Source organism: Lepidothrix coronata, unplaced genomic scaffold (assembly GCF_001604755.1).
Source record: "Lepidothrix coronata isolate B3197 unplaced genomic scaffold, Lepidothrix_coronata-1.0 Scaffold129, whole genome shotgun sequence".
Classification (NCBI taxonomy): Eukaryota; Metazoa; Chordata; class Aves; order Passeriformes; family Pipridae; genus Lepidothrix; species Lepidothrix coronata.
The window spans coordinates 55,156-74,656 of NW_016690309.1; the positions used below are offsets into that span (position 1 = coordinate 55,156).

The 19,501-nt window shown below is 44.5% G+C and overlaps 2 protein-coding genes and 1 long non-coding RNA gene across 7 annotated transcripts in view; 1 reads left to right on the top strand and 2 right to left on the bottom strand.

Annotated features, from left to right (window-relative positions):
* TTC38 (tetratricopeptide repeat domain 38) overlaps nucleotides 1–3,867 on the bottom strand; it is a 38,712-nt gene extending 34,845 nt beyond the window's left edge. For all 3 annotated transcript variants that reach the window (XR_001876696.1, XM_017826549.1, XM_017826550.1), the window contains exon 1: nucleotides 3,381–3,867. Coding sequence is in view for 2 of the 3 variants with exons in the window: in XM_017826549.1 (XP_017682038.1) it covers nucleotides 3,381–3,518 (138 nt within the window). In the remaining variant the exon portion in view is untranslated. The remainder of the gene's footprint in view (nucleotides 1–3,380) is intronic.
* CDPF1 (cysteine rich DPF motif domain containing 1) lies at nucleotides 1,619–17,610 on the top strand. Of its 3 annotated transcripts, XM_017826560.1 has the most exons (6): nucleotides 1,814–1,874; nucleotides 3,875–4,138; nucleotides 4,814–4,908; nucleotides 9,028–9,151; nucleotides 11,323–11,434; nucleotides 15,674–17,610. In XM_017826560.1, the coding sequence occupies exons 4-6, from the start codon at nucleotides 9,039–9,041 to the stop codon at nucleotides 15,821–15,823; spliced, it is 375 nt and encodes a 124-aa protein (XP_017682049.1). In that variant the 5' UTR covers nucleotides 1,814–1,874; nucleotides 3,875–4,138; nucleotides 4,814–4,908; nucleotides 9,028–9,038; the 3' UTR covers nucleotides 15,824–17,610. The 3 variants fall into 3 exon arrangements, with proteins under 3 accessions (XP_017682048.1, XP_017682047.1, XP_017682049.1); XM_017826559.1 differs by lacking the exons at nucleotides 1,814–1,874; nucleotides 3,875–4,138 and adding an exon at nucleotides 1,619–1,705; XM_017826558.1 differs by lacking the exon at nucleotides 3,875–4,138 and having other exon boundaries at nucleotides 1,807–1,874.
* On the bottom strand, nucleotides 6,357–14,507 carry LOC108503029. The gene is made up of 5 exons (XR_001876701.1): nucleotides 14,444–14,507; nucleotides 10,918–11,012; nucleotides 7,760–7,884; nucleotides 7,179–7,230; nucleotides 6,357–6,579 (listed from the first exon to the last, which is right to left on the bottom strand). It is a non-coding gene; the product is annotated as an uncharacterized LOC108503029 (long non-coding RNA).
* Nucleotides 17,611–19,501: the final 1,891 nt, after the last annotated feature.

Below are 19,501 nucleotides of genomic sequence, written 5' to 3' on the forward strand. Positions count from 1 at the left end.
TCCTGCCAGACAACAGCCCCTCTGATGAAGGGAGCTATTTGGTCACTTTGTACACAGGCAGTCGCTGTAATGCTGGAACCAAAGCAGCTGTTGCTCTGCAGCTCATCGGCGAGGATGGCAAGAGCAAATTCCGTTGTTTATGGCACCACCCTTCTCCAGCTTTCCAGCGAGGAAGCACTGATTGCTTTCTGATAACCACTAAGAAAGCCTTGGGAGACATTCATTCCTTCAGGGTCAGGCTTAATAACGATGGCTCATCTCCAAGCTGGTTCTTAAGCAGAGCTGAAATTGAGAACACATCCACCAGGAAGGCCTGGTCCTTTATGTGCAGAAAATGGCTTTCTTGTGCCAAGGACGATCCCCCACAAGAGTGGAAATTTTCTGTCACAGACTCCAGAACACCCCTGCCCAGAATCGACTATTTTCTTATTAACTTTAACAAGAGGATGATAGACTACCATCTGTGGTTCTCAATTTTTGCTCCCACTGTCACTGGTGCTTTCACCAGATTCCAAAGGTTGTCTACATGTTTAGCAGTAATATTATTCAACTTGCTTGTTAACATTATGTTCTTTAACACTGATAAGAATGAAGAATCTCCAATATACCTGAGGTATTTGAGATCAATAGCAGTAGGAATTGAATGTGCTTTGCTTACAATCCCTGTGGAAATGCTAATAATAGCCTTATTTAAGTATTCCCAGAAGGAACCTACTCCTGTAGTGACTAAGATGTACCCAGAGGCCAAGCCTGAGTTCTGGAATAATTGCGTACTACCTGAAAAAGTTGCAAATGTCATTGAAACAGAGGAGCAGATGACTGATGCGAAATCCCCTCCAGGGGCTACATCCTCCCGGAGGAGGTCAAAGTCGTCCAGTAGTTATGCAGATGGGAGCATCTTTCTGAAGCGAAGGAAATCATTAAGCAGTACCATCAGGGAACTTCGTAAGACCCCGGCCACAGAGCCTGTTCTTTGGTGGTGGTGTGTGCCTGTCTCATGGGCACTGGTTGTAGCTATAACTACCCTGTCCTCGTTTCTCATTGTGTTGTACGGCCTGTCCTATGGCTACCAGACTTCACGGGAGTGGCTTATTGCATCTGGAGCCTCCTTCCTTCAGAACGTGTTACTCCATTCAATTCTGAAATCGGTGCTTTTCTCGGCTCTGAGTACAACGCGCCCAAGATATTGTGAAGACATCACCTGGGTTACCCAGGAAAAGCACCTGGAGATAAACTGAATGAACTAAGAGAGCTGGTGAGAAGACAGGTGCACATTAAACCCACTGAAGTCAGAGGGACCAGGCAGGAGAAGCCTCTGGAAACATGCTGAAAAGGGCAAAAATTAAAATAAAGGCATTTCTTTTCATGCAAGTTTTCATCAGTCATCCTGTCATTTTATCAGTGCTATTAACAACGGCTTCGACTACAGCCAGGCTCTAAGTAGACGTTTCTTTCAGAAAACTTCCCTCGCCCCCGGTTTTCTTACTAAGCAGGACTCTGCCCTTAGGCCGAGCAAGTATCCCGGGACCCGACAGTGCCGGTGTGTTCCCGCGGGAAACCCGGGGCCGAGGAACGGGTGCACAGCGCCTTCTGCCACCTCCCCCCCCCCGCACACAGTTCCGCCCCGCACGGTTCCCCCAAGCGCCCTCTGCCGCCCGCCCGGGGCCGGACCGCGGCGGCCGCGCGCGAACCCGGAACGGACTTGGTGGGTGCCGCGCGCCGGGACGTGCCGGGGGGAACCGGGAACGGGAACCGGGAGGGAGCCAGGGAGGAACTGGGAACGGGGGGAGGGGAACCGGGGGGGGAACCGGAGCCGGGGGAACACCGGGAACGGCGGGGGGAGCGGGAGCTGCGGGAACCGGAAACGAGAACCGGTAAGGGAGCCAGGGAGAAACTGGGAACCGGGAACCGGAGAACGGGAGCCGGGGGGAAAGGAAACTGCGGAGGGAGGGGGAGCCAGGGAGGGAACCGGGAACTGGGCGGGGGGAATCAGGGGTGAGAAACTGGCGGCTGGAGGGAGAGCCGGGAACCGGGAGGGGGCGAACCACCTGCTGACCAGGGCACTGCTTAACGGGACACACACTCGGGATTCCAGGGCCAGAGGCCAAGCTGGAATATGATTTCTTTTTTTTCTTGGTGAGGGGTTTGATATAAAGTATATTGCTTGTTTAATTGGGTGTAGTGGCCACAGAGTGCTTTTTCTGAGGAGCTTCGCAAGTTGAGGTTTGAGCTACAGGATAGAGCCTCAAAGGGGCTGGTGAGAGGATTGCAGAGAAGCTCAGAGCTGTTTGGGGACACAGCTCTTGGAGATCCACAGAGAAGGAGCTTTAAGGAGTCTGGGGAACTTAGAGGAAACCCTTGTTTCCTGCCATATGTGGACAATTCTAGTATGAGGCTGCACTTGAATGAAGTGATGTAGGGGTTACAGCTTTGGGTTTACAGGACCACAGAGCCATGGAAACAATCTCACTTTGAAAAGTGAGGGGGAGTAGGAAGTTTGCAAGATGTATAAGAGATGAGGTACCACCGCCTCCCTCTAAATCTGCTCTAAGAACCCAAATAAATACCTCCATATTTCAGTGATGCTAGAAGTGGTCTCTCTGCTTAGAGAGGTTAATCATGTGGCTTTCTTTCACACTTCATCCAGATTTGCTCTCTAAGACACATGGGTTGGTAGGAGTCTCTATAAATACTGCAAAATGCCTTCAGAACAAAGCCAGTTGTGCCTTGGGTGTGATGGACCAAATAATCTCTTAAGCTGTCTTCCAACTCTAGGCACCTATGAGCCAGAGTTGGATCTGTGTACTAGCAGTTACTAAGGATATATAACTATATCCTTGCAATTGAAATGTATGTTTTATATAAACAAAATTTAAGACCTTGATGCTTCCGGATCCCATGCCAAAAATGTTTCCCTCCTGCCTTAATTTCTCACATAAATGACAGGCAAAGTAGCTGTTATAACGAGAGCATTACGTGATACGTTCTCTTACTTTGTGACTTGCCTCAGAGTCTGTGATCTCTACAGATATGACAAGGTTACATCAAGAACCTGATGAAGGATCCCCTGAAAGTTTTATTCCACGCAGATGTAGCAATCTGGTGTTGTTTAGACCAAAAGTTTTAGTTTGATGATACTTGTATGAAAATACTTGGATTCTGCTGTTAAAATAACTTGGAATGGAGACGTGCTCCACAGGCTTGTTGAGATGCCAAGCTCTCTAGCCTGTGCATTGCCTTTGCAACGGTCTGTTTGCTAAAACTGTTTTTGCTGGCACAAAAATCAATATATCTATAAAAAAAAAAAGCTGTAAAGAGCCCCCAAACTCCCAATAGATAAGCACACACCTGAGATTTGGATTAAGAAAGGAATTAGTTACCTTTGTGGTTGCAATGGTTTGGCTTCTTTGTTCTTTGCTCCAGGCTAGGATAAAGCAAGAAAGGATCAGCAGATGTTTCATTATATTCCTTTTCTCAATGCCTGATGAAAGCATTTTCACCAGCATTTTACTGTCCATCTAACACCTGAACCACTGCCTGCTTTAAAATCTCCTTTTCACTGCAGGCCATAGTAACTTTATACTACACCTTCTTCCCCACTGGTCATTTGTTTTGTCATAACTTTCCTAACATTAGTGAAGTTATTACTCACCAACCACACTTCGGGCCACGTGCAGAAAGGCAGCACACACTCAGATCTGTAACAAACAGTATTCTTAAGCCTTACCTAGAGCTGTAGCCTGTAGAGCTGCTTGTCTGTGTTACTCTTCTCTTTCTTCTGGCACACCCTGTTCAGTCATTCCCTACACCTGTTGAAGAAACATGCTCCCTTTCACATCTGCAACCACCTAGAATGTTTGTCCTGCTGCCACAGGTAAGCCACGGAGGCTGTTGTTGAACAGCAAGGCTCGGGGCCTGCTCTGTGACCTGTAGCTAGAGGGAAGCCTGCAGGGATCAGCCTGTTCCTTCTGAGCTGAGACAGCACAGCAATACCAGCACAACCCCCCGGCCCAAAGGGAAAAGTTGCTGCAACAAGTCAAGGTTAAATTCGATCTCTGGGAGAGGGAATAAGGATAAAATTCCAAATGGCTATGCTTGGTGCAATTACATTCCTGGGCTAATTTACACTGAAACCAAGGTAAGTCACCTCAAAGGAAAAGCAGGGAGGCAGCCAACAGGTGACCTGAACATGCCTTCAGGGCAGTAGCATGAGGGAACTGGAGGGAGAGAGTTGTTCCCCTGGGGATTAACTGGCAAGTAAGAAGGTTCTGCTGTTTCATCTGCTACCTGAGCAATTAGGCAACAGATCGTTTTTCTGAAGAAGGCAAGTGCATTCCTGATGTATTTAAATTTCCATCACACCAAATGCTGGCATGTACCAGGCTATGAACTCAGTGGCTCCTGCCCTTCTGCTAGAGAGCACTCCTTTCTGCAGGAAATCAAGCTGTGATTATTTTAATAGGTCATTGTCATCAACAGTGGATACTGCAGGAAAATCTTGGCAGGTAAAAGAAACAAGGATTTGATTGGAGAGGATTAAAGGTGTGTCAATGTTGGTTTTATCTGGCACCCTTTCAAATTAAAGGCTGGTTCTGTTTACAGGCACTTTGTTTCTTGTGTAGTTTCTCTAGTTTATCAGTGACTCAGAAATACATGAGTCTCCTCCCCCTGAAAGGGGCTTAACCTATGCATTGTAAAGACTTGTGCTGATGAGGTTTGAAGCAAAGAAAATCAGATTACTTATCTGTGCCACTACTTTGCCACTGGCTCTGACAATTTAATGGTGATTTATTATTTCTGGCATGCCTTCCAGGCCTCTTAGCAGAGTGCTCCAAGCAGAACTGCTCTGAAGTCTTCAGGAGTCTCAAGAGAACTGCACTGAGAGCCATTTCCCCACATCCATATCAGGTATCAGTTGCAGACAGCATGGAGAAACAGAGCACTATCTAACCCATGCCTTTCTTTCACTGCAGTCATTTCCTTGCTATGGCACTGAAATCTGTGTGCTTCACCCTTGGCCATGACATGTGGGCCAACTTCACAGACGTCCTGCAGCATTCTGGGCTTGACTTGGCAGGTTTCTGCGTGCTGGGTCAGTGATTGCTCCGTAACCCAGCACGTGTGGGTAACTGTGCTCTCCGGAAGAGCTGGGCATGTGCTTAAAGCAAGGATGTGTTCAAGTACCTTGTGGCTTCCAGTCAAAGTGGAAAAAATTGGGCAGAATTCAGTTCTAAACAAGATGATGTAAAAGACCTGTTCAGCACGTGTCAGCCAGTAAGACTTTTGACACATTACTGGGACATGGGGCTGCTTCAGGAATTTCCAAGGAAGAGAGAGGAAGCCAGTGGTGGCACTGGTGATGATTTGGATCACTTGTGGTCACGAATTTGCCTGTCCTTGTTATGAAGGGATTAGCACCCTAGACTTTCTCCTCAAGAGATCCTTTATCCTGCTCTGGTTTGCTAGAGGGAAACCATTCATGCTTCATGTGCCTGGAGGGGACACAGACCCCTCGTGACAGTTGTCACATCAGGCACCTTGCTAAGATGGTGTGTAGGGCCAAACCAAGGAACTGCTGTTGTGATAAGCCAACGTCTGTCTCGACTAAGGGTTTATGATATAAAGACACGGTTCTTTATGATAAAGCAAATGAGCTTTTTGGAAGTGACCCTTTGTGAAAGAGTGCATCTTGGGACTTGTCTGCTGGGTGGGTTAGACTAAAGGGGTGAAGCACATGCAGAAACTGAAAGCTTAATACACTTGCCATTAGATATCTTTCTTCAGGAGAATGGCTTCACTTTGTTGTACATCAAATTTAACTTCTGAGTGGGAGCATTCGCTCTGAAATCTGTATGTTCATTAACCTCATACCTTTAGTGACCTTAACTTTCCCAAGTGCTCATGTGTAGACGAGCTCTCAGGACAAATGATGTTCCCAGTGAAATAAAACTTGGTACAGCTGATACCAGTGACTTGTAAGCTGGGAACAAACTGGAAAGCATCATAAATTCATCTGTGCCTTGCAGGCAGGATCATATGCTTTTCAACTGGCATAGCCAAAAATCTGTTTGTACATAGATATCATTCCTTCCCAGTGCTAGTCATTGAACAGATTCTGTTCTACATGCCAATGGTCTATAAGAGAGCAGGTGTTTCTATATCTAACACACTTCAGCTCTGAACCCAGGGCTGTTATTTTGACTTGGGATCAGGACACATTCATTCCGAAGTCTATGATCCTCACTGCCATAAATACTTTTGGTTGTTGTTGTTGTGGTGGTGGTTCTTAGCATTTTGCATTATTTTAAAGAAAAGATCACCATTATATTCTACTCTATTTGATTCAAGTGACTTTCCATACTTTACTTCTGTGGGGTTCATGATTTCCCCTTTTTAAAAAAGACTGATTACAAAAAAATTGCATACAAGTGTTGAACTGAATCTAATTCAGATGGGTGGGTGTCTTGGTATTGCTACTGACTGCCTACATAAAAGGTAGAGTTAGGTATGTCAGGGGGACTTACCTGGTAATCCCGAAATGCAGGCTTCTAAGCTGAGTTTGTATATAGTTTGAAGAATCTAAATTTAAAATACAGAGAGAAATAGGTAGCATATGCATGCCTTATAACTAAATGAAAAATCTGAAAGCACTTTAAAAAATTCCCTCATGCATCCCAGTGAGGTGGGGAGAATACATGATGTTCAAGGGTCATATCACTTGTGAAAAAATGTTGTTTCCTAAGGTATTCACAAGGCAGATTCACTTACTAAACCAGTGTTCAGCCCCATTTGTGTTACCTTTGAAGAACGCTCTGCACTACTGAAATGCCAGGAATGGCAGTGGAAAGGGTAGTGGTAAAGGAATGATGGGGTAAGGGAGATGATTTCCAAAATGAAATTTCAGGGTTTAGAAGGCTAGGACTTTCTGAACTGGGTGTCTGTTCTGAAGCCTCTGTCACCTCTGAGGGTCTCCCTGCTCGTCTGGAACATTAGATGACAAGTAGTCACAACTCTGCTTCACCTTGCCCCTAATTCACCTTAGCAGCATATGTCTCCAAGGATTCAGTTTCACCCTGCTGGGTGGGCAGAAATAGCAGCTTACTGTCACTAAAGGGGGGATGTACAGGTCCCTCAGCTGAGCCCTGCCTTTCTGCTGGTGGTGCAATTTTGCCTCTTACCTTGTGCTACTGTTGGCAGCTGTTGGATTCCTCTGCAAGCCAATTTAGTTCCCTAAAGAAAGAGGAGGGAAAAAAAGACATTAAAAGAAGAAAAAAAAATATTTTTTTATTTGTTACTACGTTAGTAACTAGTGTGATGTAGTAAGATTGAAACCATGGACCAAGGTGTTGGATGTTGTATACCAGCTGCCCACTCTCTGTGTTTTGGGATGTTTCAGTTTTACCTCTGGTTACAGTCTGTAGATTGCATGGCCACCAGCTGGGCATTCAGGTTGGTGTGTGTTAGGTGTGCTTCTGGAGCACATCTTTGGTTTTATTTTGTCTGAAACTGTCTGGTTTGTGTGCTCAGTGATGCAAAGCCAGTGTGGTAAGGAGGGACAGTCAGGCAATTTGTTCCTAAAGAAAACCCCTGAGCTGAGCTAAAGCACAGAGACATGGCCTTAGTGGATTGAATCAGCTCTGCAGGGAAGGGGTAGTGGGAATGAGCTGCTGTCCTTTGGCAGGCTGTGTATGTGCTCAGCTGTGAGCACACACGACCTGCCTGCTGAGATACTACCCAAATCTGAGTTCCTAGTGCTTACCTTCTTCAGCTTGAAGGCAGCTCCACTTCACTTAGAAAAGCTGATGAGTTGGCAGCAGAACACAGTATGCCATGCAAAGTGTGAGGGCTTTTAGCTAAAAGCTGTAGTCTTCTTGATGATTGCGTCTGTACAAGAAAGTGGTGCAGGTGAGGGATGATACCTGGTTTGCAAACAAGCAACCACACTTCATTCATGGATTGGTGCAATTTTTGGGCAGGCACATGGTTAGCTGTGCTTGATAGGACTGTGTATACATAGCAAAATCAATCCTAAAAGCCTACTCATCACACCCCGCTTTTGGAAAAGCTCAGGGTGTGACTCTCAACTGATATTAGTGCTATTTGTGAAGGGTAAGCTCCCAAATGTAAATCAATGGCCACGATTTTAAACAAGTAATTTGTAAGCACCAAAGCTGATGAAGCATGAATTGCTGTGTTTTCTACCTGGGGACCGATAGCCTCTGCAGGGCGGGCCTGCAGTCTGCCAGAAGGAGGGACTACAGCTTTCCTGTGTGCACAGTCTCTGCTCAGCAGAAGTATGGGGGCATCCTTCATGAGGATAAAGCATAGTCTTCCCCTTCTGCCTATTTGCATAAAAATTAGAGGACCTAAACCTTTTGAAAGGTACCTGCTCCTCTGTCCTGTGTGGCTTGAGTGGGCCAACACTCTATCTAGGTGCAGGTGATTACATTAGCTTCATTTCCATGGGAAGCCAGACAAGAACAGGGAGCCAGGGGTAAGCTTCCAAAACTCTATTTGAAGGTGAACCAGAAGCAAAGAAAAACACATAGTAAATCATTGCGACTCCTGCCTTTCTGGTACCTGCCTCTTGAGCGTGGTCCCAAACCCTTTCATGGCTCCCAGTCTGCAGTTTGAGGGAGGAGACAGGCATTGCAGAGCTGGATTGGGATTCTGCACAGCAGCAGACAGGGAGTCGTGTGCTGAGAAGCACTTAGGGAGTATAGATCTCATTCCAGATCAAAGCCTTGTGCTTTGTCACCTAAATTCTTTCACAGATCAAGTTCCAAGTTAGTAGGAACTTGATATAAATTACGCTCCTTGGCTGCAATTTATAGACCTGTCTAGCAAATTTGAAAATTTAACTGGGATGTGGGAAACCAGCTTGATTTGGGAGAAAAGACTTACTAATCGAGGTTTGCAATAATCAGTTTTTAACTGGATTTTAATTTGCATAGCCAGATGTCTCAGGTCATTTTAATCTCCTTACAGGCATGCTGCCAGCTAAAAGATTTTTTGTGTTTGTTGTAGGTAGCCTAAAGATGGATGCTCCTCAAGAAGCTCAGCCTACAGGAGAGTTCGAGTGCCAGCTCTGTGGGTTAACAGCTCCCTACACGTACTACGGGCCGAGGCCGCCGAACTCACGCTCTGTCGTGTAAGTGCACTCTGGGGTCACAGACCTCATTGCTGCTGCCAGCATTAGAGTCCTTGTACTGTGCAACAGTGTGCACTGCATGAGCCCAACAACGTGCCATATTGCCCCTGAACATGAGACTTAAAGTGATCTTCTTTTTCCAAAGGGAAGGAATGTTAAAAATTGTCAGTGTTAATAGCAAAGGCAAAAATCAGCTTTCCCGTCCTGCTTTGATGCCATGCAAAGATTTGTATTTCACCTATTTCCTGGCCCCACTGACCACTCTGCTATCCACCTACACCAGTACTTTCTTGCTATAATACTGTTGACTGCCAGCCTAGTACTTCTGGGAATAGCCCTTTCGTCACAGTAGCCTCCCTCAGCTGGGCAATACATACACACAGCATGAATGAAATATATATGCTAAAAACACTTTTTAAGAGCCATTTGACACAACCTGGAGTTCTAACAGCAGTGCTTTTTTGCATGACTTAGACAATCCCTTGTCACATTGTATGGCATTAAAATGTGTGGATATATAGTACATATTTACATTTTCAGGGACTGAAGCCTTTTCCACCTCTGCTAAGTAGGGTTAGCTTAACTAGAAACTATGCAGTTATAACTTGGTCTGCAGACATTAAAGTCCCCATAAAATAAAGCACTTTGCTTTAAATGCATGAGTAGCTTGGTGGAGGCCATCTTGGTAAATGAACCTGTCAGGTAAACATGGTCAGGAGCTCACTGGGATTGGAAGTCAGGCATGTACTCAGCATTTCACCCCAATAAAACCACTCAGTGTATTACAGAATGGAAACAGTTGTTGATGACCTGCTTGGGCTGTTTTCCTTGGGCAGCTGTATTTTTATAATCTCAAATCCTACAGTGCTACTGGTTTTTCCCTCCTCTACACAGCAGAGCAATGGCTCACCTTTGATCAGGTCCATTCCTAAAGACTCTGAGTTGAAGCTGAATGTGAATCTTAACTTTAGGTTATCCAAGCTCAGCATTAACATCTCAGCTTTATTTGGGTTGCTCAGATGCCAAAAGCAAAAGAAAGAAACAGCTTCACACCCCATCTCTCTTGGCTGGCTTCCTGGCTTACTCACACATCCCAAAAGCAGTGGTGCAGGAAACCTGTGCTGGATGGGAGGGCTTGTGCAGTGGCCAGGGCTCTGCATGATGAGGGCTACGTTAGGGTTGCGAACCTTGCAAGGGGAGCTTTGCACACGTAATCCAGTCTTTGTGTCCCAGGAGACTTGCTGACAAAGTGATCTGCTGTGTTAAGATGCCTGATCTTTCCCAACAGTGGAAGGCTCTGGCCATACCATTTTTTGTTTGAGTGGGCAGGAAAAGGAGAGAGGAACACGCTCGTGGGCACACACATACCTGTGTGTGTGTGTGCATAGGCAGGAGAAGGTAGTATGAGTTAACAGGATACCTTTTATCCATATCACTACCAGAATCCAAGTTTGACTTAAGCCCAAGAGTAAGCCGGCCTTGCTGGGTGCCCTGTGCAGACAGACACCCAACTGACTTCTGTAATATTTTGCCTGGAGCTCCCAGGAAGAGTAAGGCCGTAGTGTTTCCCAAGCAGGTTGCCAAATCATTAATGAATGCACTCCCTTAATACCCTGGAGCAACCAGTACAGTCTGTGACATAAAGTAAGCACACTGCAGGTGATTGCAAGGCTCTGGCAGTAGCTCCTGCTTTCAAGAGGTGGGAACCTTAGCTTTACAGCAGTGCCATACCTAAGAGCAGTAACACCTTTGTATTTCATACTCACGTGCCTGCGGCTCGGGAAGAGAACCTCTCACTGAAAGCTGTGCAGTTGAAACGGTAACCTGACAAAGTACTGAAGTTGGCCGTGCAGAGGAGTGCCTGCCATAAAAAATGGAAGAGAAACAATTACTTTAAGGTAGAGCATTCAGAAAAACCTAGTAAGGCGACATTGAGAGGCTCACCAATTGCCCTAATTTTGGAAGACAGAAAGTGCAGTACAGGACTGAAGGCAGCTGCAGCATTGAAAAGAAAAGGAGCTGCAGGGCTGCTCCACTGCCTCATGTACAACAGCAGGCTGAGCAAATCAAGTACAAAGGGCTGATAACTTTTCGGCCTCCACAATTTCCCCCTCTTAACTGTCCCCTACTGTGAAATCTACCCTCAAAAGCTTGAAATTGTTCTTTTACAGGATTTTGGAAGAAGCCTATGTCATGAAGGATCCTTTCACCCCTGACAAGGAGAAATTCCTCATCCTTGGCTCTCATTGCAGTTTGTGTAGCAGATCAGTGTGTGTTGGTACAGTAAGTAACAAGCAAAACAAGTTGCTTCAATCTTTTCTTTTTGTTTCAGTCCCAGTGACCTGTTAGAGAAAGATCAATCAGCAAAAACCCAAACAGCCTATTTTTAAGGCAAGCCATTCCCCGTTGTCCTACCAGTGCACGTGTGTTAATTGTACATAATTGTATGTTCTTGTGGATTCTGCCCGTGCCGTGCCATGCTCGCTCTCTGAAAAAGAACTGAATTAGAGTAGCAGCTGGTAGGCAACCTTAAAATGTCAGGTTTAGCCTTCCTTTTTAACAGCAGAGGCAACACAGACACATTTTGGACAAACCTGAGCACATTTAGCTATTTTCATTCCCAAATGAAATGTCTTGAATTTATGAAGGATTCAACAGATATTTCCAAGTGTGGCAGTTCAATCTGTCAGAAATACAGCATTTCAGCCTCTCAGGATCTTTGCACACAGTGTGCTTTTGTGAATGTAGGTGGGTCTTTTTCTTGTCTTGGTTTCAGTTAACCCAGGCCATGGCAATGCATAGAAGACACTTGCAGTGAGCCAAATGGAAGCCTCTTCCAATCTTTTTAACAGTCCTGCTTATTTTGCCTATTGTGGAAATACGTCAATCATTTACTGCTTGTTATCTGAGTTTTCAAGATTCCCTTGATGGTATCACTGCATGTAAAACCTTGATTGTAAATAATTGAGAATAAATTTCTTACCCAACTGGCCAGGCCAGATAGTGAATCACACATATGACTATGGTTTCAAAATGTATTTAGCAATACTGCTTAGGTAACATTGAAAGAGATCTGCAGAAATGATAATTAGTGCTTGAAACACCCACACCACAAAGTAAGTAAACACATTCTATTCCTCTTTCATGTAGGGAAAATTAAAAGTCCAGAGAAGTAAAAACTTATCCAAGGCAATAGAGAGAGACAAAGTTAGGATAATGTCTCTGTGGATTGGTTTTGGTTCCTGCTTATGCTTGACCCAAGTAGATCAACTCAGCCCTGGGCTGAATGTTTCTACAATGTTACGACATAGGAACTGAAGCTGAAGAATATCATGCTTTCTTGGACCTCTTTGGCAAAGAAGCTGGACCAGTTGGAAAGGTTTTAGTGACAGGTTGCTTTCAATTTTATGGAAATTCAAAACAGTGCTAGGCTAACATGTGACAAAATTAAGACTTTTCTGACCTTAGATTTGGCAAAGGGATTGGATTCATATTCTAGCTTTTGCACCTAAGGAGGCCTAGATACAGATCAGACTTTAGGCTTTTCATGAGACAGCCCATGCTAGCAGAGGTGTATTTCCTTACAGTTGCTGTGCCAATAAAAGTCACGACTTAGCAACTGTTCTATATAGTGCTCACAAACTCACATCTTCAGATATCCTCTGAAGTTTCACTCAGTTAATTTACTCCAGTCATCTTGCAGCATGTATCACCCTGCTCAACCAACCAATCTTTTATCACAGTGTATTGATAAGTGCCATTAGTTCTGGTCCAACTGGGAATAATTCTAATGACTATCTGTAATGTCTTAAAACCCGTCAAAACCCCACAAAAAGGAAGAGAATAAAAAGGCTTTTGAAAGTCCTTGGGCAGGTTGAGTGCCCTTCTTCCTATTTCCCTTTCAGAAAAGGGGAGACAAAATTATATAATCTGACCATGTTAGTAATTTAAAACAGTTATTTCTGTTTTATTGCAATGCTTACTAAAGGTAGGAAAAGAGGTGGTTTTGAGGGAAGAAAGGAGGAAGGGGAGCAAGTTTCATCCCTTACTGCTCAGCTCAGCAGAAGGTGACTAACCACTGACCTTGGTCATGAGTGTAGGTATTAAGTGATAAATGTAATACTACAGCTACTTTCCACTCAGCTTCCAGTCATGCAGGGTCAGTCCTGGGCACGGACAGGCAGAACCATTCCTTTACATAGTGTGGTAAAGATACCATCCCTGTATACATTACTTTCAGACATGATTCATGTCAAAACAGAAATAAACTCCGGCAGCATGCTTTGGCACCTCAGTTTCGCCTGAACTGGACTATTAAGTTTGAAATTTCAATGGCTCCCTCCTGCCTTGGTCATGGAAAGAGGAAAATATATTAAAGAATCATCCAATTAAACACAGAACTGCATCAGGATAATGGTATAAAAGAAGGGCTTGACTCTACGTATTAAGTTTAATTTATAGGGCATTAAAAGAAGAGTTAGGACAGAGAGGAGGACTAAGGGTACATGGACCCAGCACTCAGGTGTGCAATGGTTCATAGTCACTATGTGCCTAAGTCCCGTCGGCCAAAATCAGCACCAGCTAGCAATTCATTTCAGCCAAAAGAATGCAAGTTGAGCCCCTGTGTTTCCTGTGAGGAGCTGCATCTTAATTTTGGAGATCCCACCTGCAGGATGGGGGAACAGCCTCTCCCCTCTCTGCCATGGCCCAGGGGCCACCACTGGGAGCCTTGAGCTTACCCGGGGGCAGGGGGGCTGCAACACAGACAACAATAGCAGGACCAACTCAAACCTAATCTCCCTTTTCAACTGGCAGCTTAACGTATTAAGGATACCAAAAGACAAAAACCAATAGGCTCTGGAGGTTGTGCAACTGAAATCTAGTTTCAGGGCTTTTCAGAGATGAAGGCCTCACACTAGTTCCTGCATATGAAGGGGCCTTGCATCAGTGTGGAAAAGGACAACAGATGAAAGAAGTTGTTCCTCAAGCTTCCAAGTCACGTGGAAGCAGGCTGATTGTGATTTTGATATAATTACCAGCTGAATCTGCTGCTAAAGTCCAGAGAGTGACATAGGAAACAAAAGCAAGGACAGAAACACAGGAATAGCCAAGCCAAGCTCCCAGAAGAAAGCCAGATACAAATGACCATGGCAAGGGAAAAACTTTGCTATTTAGGTAAGACCCGGGGAATCCATTTCTCCCCAAAAGATGTCCAGATCTATCTAAAATGATGTCTTTATTCATGCTTAAATCCCCAAGAATAATCCATCAGCAACACCAGCTCCAGCTTACCCATGAAATCCTATTTGGAATTTGGTGATCAGCACGTCAGGAGAACCAAGGACGTCAGTCTCGCTGCAGGGCAAAGGAATAATACATTAATAAGCTTCTCTTCTAGTTGTTCAAACTCTATGCTGCACATAGATTAAAATATTCCATAGGTTTTGCTTCTCCCCATTCAGTAACTAACATCTGGTGACAGCTCCTGGGTGAAAGATAAATACTGGGTCTGTAGCACTTGCTGACAACCAAACCAGCTGTGAACGGAGCCTGTCTGGTCGCAGTGTCTTTCCAAGGACAGTGAAAATACCTTCTATGTGCACAGCAGCTTTTATACTTTGCCATCAAGAGTTCAGAGAGGAGGTTTTAACCAGTGAGTACATTCACTGAGGGTAAAGGTGGGTAATGGATGAAATCTCATTTGAATTGTCTCAGCTGATTCATGTAGCTATTCTGGGTATTGGACACCTCTGTGATATTGATATAATAGTGATACTTTGTAGTGTTCTCCTAGGACAGTACAGGTGCACAGATTAATAGAAGGAAGAGTAGTTTTTGGGGAGTTATGGAGAAGTGGCAGCTAAGGTCTGTGAGAGCCCACAGCCCCCTGCATATCTTCTTGATACTTGTGTTGGCCTCCACGCCATTTTTGTGGAGAGTGGTGAGGAAGAGAGTGCTGAGACTGCAAGTCTCACATACCAGTGCAGGAATTTGGAAGACCCTCCCAGAAGGGAGAAATCTTCATAAGCCAAGATTTAGCTTTAGAGGAAAACTTTGCTGTTTTGGTAAAACCAAAATATAATGGAATCCATTACATCTTTATTCATGCCTAACTCTCCAAGAGTAATCTATCAGCAACAGCAGCACCAGCTTACCCAAGAAATCCTATCTGGAATTCAGTCCTCAGGCCAGGAAACGCATGGATGATGCTGGAAGGACAAGGCAGCCGAAGGAGATGTGTTGCTGTTCCCTGCAGCAGGGAGCTGGTAAAGGTCACTTTAATGGGAGCAGTGGGACAGTTGATTTGGTTAGTGCTTATTTCAGACCCAGGGTTTATTTTTCACCCAGTTAGCTCTAACCAGATCTTAGAATTATTAAGAAAAATTGCTGAAATATTCCAGCCTAGAAGAAGAATTAATTTTAGAAGAATTCTAAATATAAATGTAGTTTAACGAGACTAGAACTTCAGCATTTCCATTTTGTGTATCCTGCTAATAATGGTGGTTGGTTTTTTTTTTACAGGAATGTAGTCTGTTCTACTCCAAAAGGTTCTGTCTCCCCTGTGTGAAGGAAAACATAAAGGCCTTTCCTTTGGAAATACAAGAAGACATGGATAAAAGGAAGCCCCAGCAGAAATCCTCCAAAAAAACACATACAAAACATAAATCCTGAGGGACCAAGAGTGACAGTTCTTTGGCTGGGATTTCTCCTCTCTGTTCAGAGACTATCATATTGCTCCTTTTAAAGAAGTGACCTTCATCAGCTCACTACTACTGAAGAGTCCCACATTTCCTTACCTTGGGTCCCGGCATGGCCGCGCAGCAGCCGCAGGGCCAGCGGAACGGCTCCCAGGGGTGGAGGAGCCAGGAAGGAAGGCAGACGAGCCTGCTGTCACCATGGAAAGTGCTTGGAGTGAAAAACCAAACAGCAGAGGAACCAGGTCCAATTCTACACATTTGCTACTTCAATGCTTTGTGTTGTTCTTGACACTCCTACAGTGTTATGAAAATCTGAGACACATTTAACTGGCTTAATTCAGGATACATCCAAGAAAGTCACTATACACCAGTCGTTACCTGGCAGTGCTGTGCTGGTAAGATTACAGTAGGCAGGAATTTAGAGCTTTAAGTCTAAAATAAAACTCTTACAAGAAAATGTCACTGATACCCATAGAAATACCTGAATTTTTCACTATGATAATCTCGATACTATCGTAGCATTGAGACTCCTGAAGGTCAGTGCTCCTATAATAAAATACCAATAAAAATACTTACAAGTCCCTTGCACTTGCAGTCACTCAACCTTCAGGTCCATGTCAGGACAGCAACTGGGGAGGACCCTGAGCACATCAAGTTTATGCTTTACAATAAAGGTGGCTTCCTTTTCACTTTCACATCAGTTAATCTGGACATAGAAGAGTTCCATTAATAAACTCAGTTCTTTCTGAACTGGGCAATTAAACTGCACCTAAAATAGGGATGCCAGAAACAGTTTCAGTTAAAAAAAAGAGTAAAAAGATGTTGCAGAAACAGCAGTTTCTTTAGCTCAAAAGTTAGCTTCTCAGTTATCTGTTTTGACTGTCTTAAAAGATGATTTAGGTGGCTTTTCCATAAAACCAGAGTCACACACCCTAAGGATATGTTTAGAAAGCTCCCTAATCACAAAATCACCTTTTTTACTGGTTTTGTTGGTCATTGGTTCAGAACCTGTTACTGCATTGGTTAACATCTCTTTTTTTTTCAACTCATCCATGCATATAATTTGTCATAGGACATCTAAACCTGATCATTTTAGTAGAATGAACATGTCTGTTAAAAGAAGTCATCATTATTTCAATGAGTTATTTTTAGTTATGAGGACATTTGAGTGTACTTTCTTTTTTTCTGGACTTAGTATTTTGGTGTCCTCTGTTAAGGACTGGAATTTCTTGCAGTGACTAGAGGAGCAATAATGGACCTATTTGCTCCATTTAAAAATGGAGCCTTTTTAAGCTCCAAGTGCTTTAAGACATAAAATATATATATGTCTCTAATTGTGGGAAAAAAAGATCCATGTTAGAAGTCAACATTGCAGATACCTTTTTGCAGTGGGTTCCTTTCCTGGAAATAAAAGATTAGCACAGAACATTAAATTCACTTTTAAAAATACTTTATTTTTCTTACAACCATTAAGGCAAAACCGTATTTCAAATTAAGGTTGTTTACATTCAGTCTGAAAGGATTACTTTTTTTAAAGCACATAGGTTCCTACCAGGCTCTATACAAACACTGTGAATTCAATCTCTTATTTTTAAAGAAGACAAAAAAAATCAGAATGTAAAAAAGAAAAAAAATGTTTAGTTCAAGTTTTTATCCTAGATCAGTAGGCTGGTAAGGTTTGAGAAGTGTCATTGTATTTAGCTAAATGTAACTTTTACATTCACAAGTGCAAGATACATTTTCTTTCCTAAAAATCCCTGTGAGACCAGAGCTTTCATTTGTCCTTGGAAGTGTCATTTGCATTGTTCTGACAGAGAGAAACTTGGGAACTTGGCTTGAATTAGTGGTTTTTGCTGGGAAACAAGCATTCCATGAGAATTAGCTTTGACTACTCCATGCAAGAAATGTCTGCTCTTTCTAAGTTCTGCATTTACTGCAATTAAATGTATCCAAACCTCTAAAAACAGGTGACTGGAAACAGTGAGCTGGTTGGTGGTTTTTTTTCCTCTTTAATATTGCTATTTTGATTTAATAAAACACTCATTAGCTCTAGTGATTAGGGTTTGGCAGCATTACAACACTGTGCTTTTTCTGTGTCATACCAGCTAACAGACCAGTTAAGATGTGCGAGGGGGCCTTAACATCATGACGTAATTAAGCCATGGTGTTGCATTCCTAAAGAAGATTCTGAGCAAGTAGGAAACAGCAGGAGCCACACAGGATGCAGCTCACCCCAGAAGCTCCTAAGGCAGACTTTGTCCAGCTGCAGAGGGGGAGTTCTTGTGCAAACACATCCTGCTGAAGGCCGATTAGACTGGTTATCGCCACAGAGGCAACCGAAGCCATGGATGTTGCTCCTCTCCTGGGGGCCAAGGCACTGTGTCCCGTGGGGACGTGCTGTGTGGGGACAGCACTGTGTAGTGTGTGGGTGAGTCACCCCCGGGGTGTGGAGCCCTGCCCGGCTCTGCAGCACATCCCAGATGGGCTGAGGACGCCGCACTCCAGGCGGCACGATAGCAACACAACAGCAACACGACAGCAACACGACAGCAACACGACAGCAACACGGCAGCAACACAACAGCAACACGACAGCAACACGGCAGCAACACGGCAGCAACACGGCAGCAACACGGCAGCAACACGATAGCAACACGGCAGCAACACGACAGCAACACAACAGCAACACGACAGCAACACAACAGCAACACAACAGCAACATGATAGCAACACAACAGCAACACGACAGCAACACGGCAGCAACACGGCAGCAACACGGCAGCAACACGATAGCAACACGGCAGCAACACGGCAGCAACACGGCAGCAACACGGCAGCAACACGACAGCAACACAACAGCAACATGATAGCAACACAACAGCAACATAATAGCAACACGGCAGCAACACGGCAGCAACACAACAGCAACATGATAGCAACACAACAGCAACATGATAGCAACACGGCAGCAACACGGCGGCAACACGCTGCTCGTGTGCTTGCCGGTATGTCCGTGGGTCAGGATTCTCCACCCTGCCAATCTTTTTTCTTTCAAGTGTAAAGAATGCCGTGAAACTCCCTGCACTGAGCATAAGGCTGGTGTCCTTACCACGATAGGGATTATGGTACCTGCATATCCAACCTGAGAAAATATACCAAAATACTGAAAAACAACTTCAAGTACCTTTTGCTTGATCTTGCAGTCCTTACTTAAGGTCCAGCCTGTAATCAGAGTAGTCTCTTTCATGCATGCTGCCTATCCCCTGGCAGAGGCAGCGCATCTGGAACTGAGGTCCTTGCAATAGGAATTCTGTATTGAAACACCCTCGCAATGGAATCTGACAAGATCGACTGACACAATCGGTGAAGGAGCTCAAGGAAAAAAAACCACCCCAGCTTCAGAAGCAGAAAATAGATTAAAAAACCTCTGTGAGTACACTGGAGAAAAGAAAGGAGGAGACACCCTCCTTCAGGTGGGCTCAGTTACAGCGGGTCTGTGTCCCAGTGTAAAGCAGTGGCTCCATCAGTACCTTTCACACGTGTTCCTGCTGCCAGCGGGACTGAGGGAGGTGAGCACTGGGAATCCAGTAGAGCTTTGACAGACGTGACACAAATGCCTCAGGAGACAACACACCTCTATGGTGACACTGATC

Excerpts from the sequence above, each read along its gene's own strand:
- CDPF1 (XM_017826559.1), top strand. The coding sequence starts at position 9,039 with ATGGATGCTCCTCAAGAAGCTCAGCCTACAGGAGAGTTCGAGTGCCAG. Across the intron at positions 9,152-11,322 it reads CCGAACTCACGCTCTGTCGT|GATTTTGGAAGAAGCCTATG; the intron begins GTAAGTGCACTC and ends GTTCTTTTACAG. Across the intron at positions 11,435-15,673 it reads GATCAGTGTGTGTTGGTACA|GAATGTAGTCTGTTCTACTC; the intron begins GTAAGTAACAAG and ends TTTTTTTTACAG.